The sequence below is a fragment of the Nicotiana tabacum genome, chromosome 1 (assembly GCF_000715075.1).
Source record: "Nicotiana tabacum cultivar K326 chromosome 1, ASM71507v2, whole genome shotgun sequence".
In the NCBI taxonomy this organism is placed as follows: Eukaryota; Viridiplantae; Streptophyta; class Magnoliopsida; order Solanales; family Solanaceae; genus Nicotiana; species Nicotiana tabacum.
This window is the reverse complement of record NC_134080.1, coordinates 150,290,445-150,295,150: the sequence shown is the minus strand read 5'-3', so window position 1 is coordinate 150,295,150 and position 4,706 is coordinate 150,290,445. Positions and strand designations below refer to the sequence as shown.

Sequence of the window (4,706 nt, the reverse complement as noted above, 5' to 3'; positions counted from 1 at the left end):
CACATTAGCATTGTTTTATGTAATATCATCACATAGTATGTTATAAACTCTGTGATGATTATAGAATATCTAGTGTTAGCTAGTTCTTTCTTTTTACATGCTTGTTAGTAGGATAGGCTTTTTATTTGCCTCAATAAGATTAGTAAGGTAAAGTTTATCCCAGTTTATGTTGCTCTAGTCCTATGCTTTTGGAAAGATATCCAAATGGGTATGAGATTATATGCCCTCGTGAGACTTTGCCTGCTGTTACACCATGATTCCTCTACATGAGGCTGTCATAAGGGCATTGTGAGAAGCAAAGAAGTGATTATATGACCAAGGCATATAGGCAACAATACTGGTGCTATTGTCCCCCTTATTTGTACTCTCCTATGTGGTTCTTTTTTCCTTTATTATTAATAAAACTAGCCCAAGGCACCTGCCTAGTGGATTTTCTTAAAAAAAAGAAAGAAAATGATTGTGATTTTTGTAACTAAATCACTATGAACTAATAAGCAAGCAAGAAAATAAGATCGCAAGTAAAGCAAACAAACAGTTAGAAAGAATTCAATGAGGTGGAGATATTCCAAGGTTATGGGATTAACGTCTCTCCTATTGCGTTTTTCTGTTTGATGTAATCACTTGGCTTATATAATCGGTTGATTAGCAGGGTTTATTATGCTCGCGAAGTTCTTTCGACTCTTCACTCGCCTATTCAATCCAACCTAAGACTATATGTCTATAGAATCAAACTTGACAAGAACTCATGTATATTTCCTGCAAAAATAACCAAGTAAGGCAACTAAAATATATCTATCCTACTCACGAATCTATACTTCGATGCTTGGATTTAGGAACTTACTCTATCCAATCTTACATGCAATCTATAGTTCCCATGTTCGAGTTTAACTATAAATTCGTAGATAAACTCTAATGTTAGCTATCCAATAGCATAATTAAGTGCAAGATTAAATAAATAAATTAATATGATAAAATCAAGCAAAACAATCAACCGTCAAATTACAATAACCAAGAACGACCCATAACCCCATAATAATGAGGTTTTTAGCCACTCATGTTCACCATAATAATAAAAATAGTGTGTTTTAAACATAAAAGCTACGAATACTAGATGAGGGATGGAAGAATTGATGAATTCCGTGCTCCCGAATGTTCGATGCTTGTGTTAAAAGTGGCGTCTCCCCCTTCAAAATTGGTTTAGACTTGCTATTATACAAGTTGGGGGTGTCTTGGGTCGAAAAAACCTTGTTCCCGGTGAAGTAGGACATCTTCCCATCACCCAGCGCCTAGGGTAGCGTGGGGTGCTAGCTCTGGCGCTAGGAATTTTGGCACTTCTGGAAACTGCACCACAGTTAGCGCCCCACGCTACCCTAGGCGCTACACTGTCCAAAATTTTCACTTTGTTCCCTTTTTACTTCATAACGTGCACTTTTATCCCACATTGTCTCCGGGTGACTCCTACACATAAAAATACCATGAATTAGCATAAATTATTACATTACACATCCGAAATCTACGAAACATTAGTAAAATTCAAGGAAATATGCATATAAATATACATACTTTAAGCCGAATATCAACACCCCACACTTAAACCCTTGCTCGCCCTCGAGCAATGGAAATCTCAACTACACCCTAACAATGTACACATCAACTATGGAGGAGCAATTCAATTTTTCAATCATACACTTTACCTTTGAGTATGGTCGATACCGACAATAAAGCATCAACATACAAATTTCACATTCCTCTGGCTTTAAACATGACCAAGTATATACAATGCATCAACCAATTCAAACAAACTATCCGCAAACACCCTACCTCAGGAGTCGACTCATTACCACTAAGCACCCTCAACTTGCGCACTTACCCCACAAGAGAAGTTTAAAATATTACCAATCCGTCATGAGATCAAGTGCCCTCACCAACCAACGAGAGAGTGAATATAGAAATACTCCACACGTTCAAGTATAACTCTGAACATAAATTAAGAACATCACACAATTGAACAAAAGTCGCTCACTCTCACAAAGAATTCAAGTGCATCCCCGTGATCGTACCATAAGCTTGCCGGTAGTGTACATCTCTATTAATCTAAGCTAGACAAATCTAGGATCAATTAGGACTTTATGGGTTATAATTAGGCTAAGGGACAAGTAGGATACATTTAGGAATAGTGACTAATCCTCCTAAGTACTTTAATTCACTACACTCAAGAATTGAGCTTGTTTTCTTCTCAACCAACTCACTCGCCACAAACCATACACAATATAGTCCTTTCTTCAATTAAGCACTTCTATGTTCCCACTAGCATAAATTAGTGAGATTAGGAGATGTGTATTTCTCTTCTTTTTGACTATCAACATTATTTGTCTATATTTTTTTTCTTTCTCTTGCAATTTTGTTTTCTCTCTCTTTTTTTCTACACACACTCCATACATTAAGGTTCATCAGCTAATGGTATTTTTCACAACTTTAGTGCACCTTACAGGCCCTTCCATAGTTCCACTCGAAAGCTACTTCCCAAATCTCTCACATTAGTTCTTTTAGCAACTAAGTGCCTTAGGAGGTACAAGTTCAACAAGCTCAAGTTACAAATGGAATCGGGATATAGCTTTAATGTAGGTGCCAAGAAAAAAGGTCTATAGGCTCAAAGGGTCTAGCAATGGGAAAATTTTATTTGTAAGTGACAAACACATCTATGATCAATCAAAGAACTGCATATGTCATCTCCTAGACTAGCTGAACTTAATTATTTTGCTTCGAATAACACACAGGGTAAGTTTTAGACTACATATGATAGCAAAGAATATCACGAATCTTTACACATACATTGCACATGACTCGATCAAGACAGTTTTGTTCAACTCTCAAGTCGAGCAAGCACATATTTGAGAAATTTTAAGCAATATTTCACTAGGTGACTTACAAGTCAAACAACCAAGAAAATGCATCACGGAGTAGGCTATTTATATTACTTAGGCATCACATTTCGAATCAAATATAATAGGAAGACAGAGCGCACGCCATAGCCTAATGTGCCAACACTAAACATGTCAGCAAGTACCTTGAGCACTCTGTTTTCTTCCTATCCTACTCCTAAAAAGATAAAACCAAAATACCTGGTTCAAGCTTCACCCTTGGAAAAGAACCGACATCAAATAAAAAATAAGGGATACTGCCTAACTATCCCAAAAAAAACAAAAGAAAATATTTTTGGTGTTTTTAATCAGACTTTAATCCATCAAGAAAACGTCCAAGACATCCATCATCGGGAAAAGTTCGTGGTTTTTTTTATTTGTAATAAACTAGACTATGTATACTACGAGTTCTAAAAGAAAAATTAGACTATGTCTACAACGAGTTCTAAAAGAAAAACTAATAAAGAATGGTTTTATACAATTACAATTCAGAAAGTAGTTCCTTCACCCCACACTTATATTATGCATAGTCCTCGATGCATGGATTACAGAGAAAGATATTAAAACAAGGATGAGAAATACTCCATGAGAACCTCTAGGGCCTAGCTAGCAATATGATACTCAATATTAAGGGTCGGGCAACTCCACACTTAAGCTTAAACATGCTCCGATGGCTTCAACTTTGGGTACTCAGACTTCCCCAAGTCTGCAAAATAAAAACAAACGAAACATAAAACTAAAAAAAATAAAATAAAAATAAATTAAATACATGATGGGTTGCATCCCAACAAGCGCCTTATTTATAGTTGTGGCAAGACTGTGCTATTCTTCTCAGGCTGGGAGCTTTCGTTTCCTCCTCTTTCCATGGAGTTTTGCCTTCTTGCACGCTTTAGGAGGATCTCCTATTTCTTCTCTGAGCCTTTACTCTTTTCCTTTACACATTTAGCTTGCAACATCACTTCTTATAACTCAATTTTCTTTTCCATGCCAGTAGGCTCCACATAAGGACCTTGCTGTATCAACTTTGATTCTAACACATGGATCATGCACAAATCCTCATAATGCTTTGGATGGTTAAGCGCATTGTACATATTAAATGTGATTTCTTCATCATGCACTCTCATCTTTAGTTTGCCATCCCTCACATTATTAAGTGCTCCACCGATAGCCTGGAATAGCACCCCAAAATAATTGGAACCTCCTCATCGGCCATGTAGTCAAGAATAACGAAATCCGCAGGAAAGATGAACTTCCCCACTCGCACCAGCACATCTTCAATCATTCCTTCAGGTACTGCTAATGACCGATCCGCTAGCTGTAGATTTATAGTAGTAGACTTGGGGGCTCCAAGATTGAGCTGCTTGAACACTGATAGTGACATCAAATTAATGCTCGCTCCCAGATAGCACAAGGCACTACCAACCTCGTGTTTTCCAATTGCCAAGGGAATTGTAAAATAACTTGGATCCTTCAACTTAGGCGGGAACTTACTTTGTACTTTAGCACTGCACATCTCAGTAAGTGAAACCATTTCAAAACCTGTCAATATTCTTTTATTGGCCATGATGTCTCCAAGTACTCGGCATATTTAGGAACTTCTTGCAACGCTTCTATCCAAGGTAGATTCACCTACACCTGGCTCGAGATATCTAAGAAACCTTTATACTTGGACTCATCCTTCGACTTTTGCAACCTTTGAGGAAAAAGCGGTGGTGGCCTTACCTCTATCTCCTTCCTATGTTTATCATCTTTCTTTTCAGCTTCTAATTCTAGTTGAGGTACCAA

The 4,706-nt window shown here is 37.3% G+C and overlaps 1 protein-coding gene across 1 annotated transcript; it reads right to left on the bottom strand.

Annotated features, from left to right (window-relative positions):
* Window positions 1–3,577: 3,577 nt before the first annotated feature.
* Window positions 3,578–4,485, bottom strand: LOC107759810 (uncharacterized). The gene is made up of 3 exons (XM_016577825.2): window positions 4,186–4,485; window positions 3,931–4,090; window positions 3,578–3,627 (listed from the first exon to the last, which is right to left on the bottom strand). The coding sequence occupies exons 1-3, from the start codon at window positions 4,483–4,485 to the stop codon at window positions 3,578–3,580; spliced, it is 510 nt and encodes a 169-aa protein (XP_016433311.2).
* Window positions 4,486–4,706: the final 221 nt, after the last annotated feature.

Coding starts and splice junctions, on each gene's coding strand:
- LOC107759810 (XM_016577825.2), bottom strand. CDS start 4,485: ATGGCCAATAAAAGAATATTGACAGGTTTTGAAATGGTTTCACTTACT. Junction 4,091..4,185: donor GAATGATTGAAGATGTGCTG/GTGCGAGTGGGG, acceptor GTGCTATTCCAG/GCTATCGGTGGAGCACTTAA. Junction 3,628..3,930: donor ATCAAAGTTGATACAGCAAG/GTCCTTATGTGG, acceptor TTTATTTTGCAG/ACTTGGGGAAGTCTGAGTAC.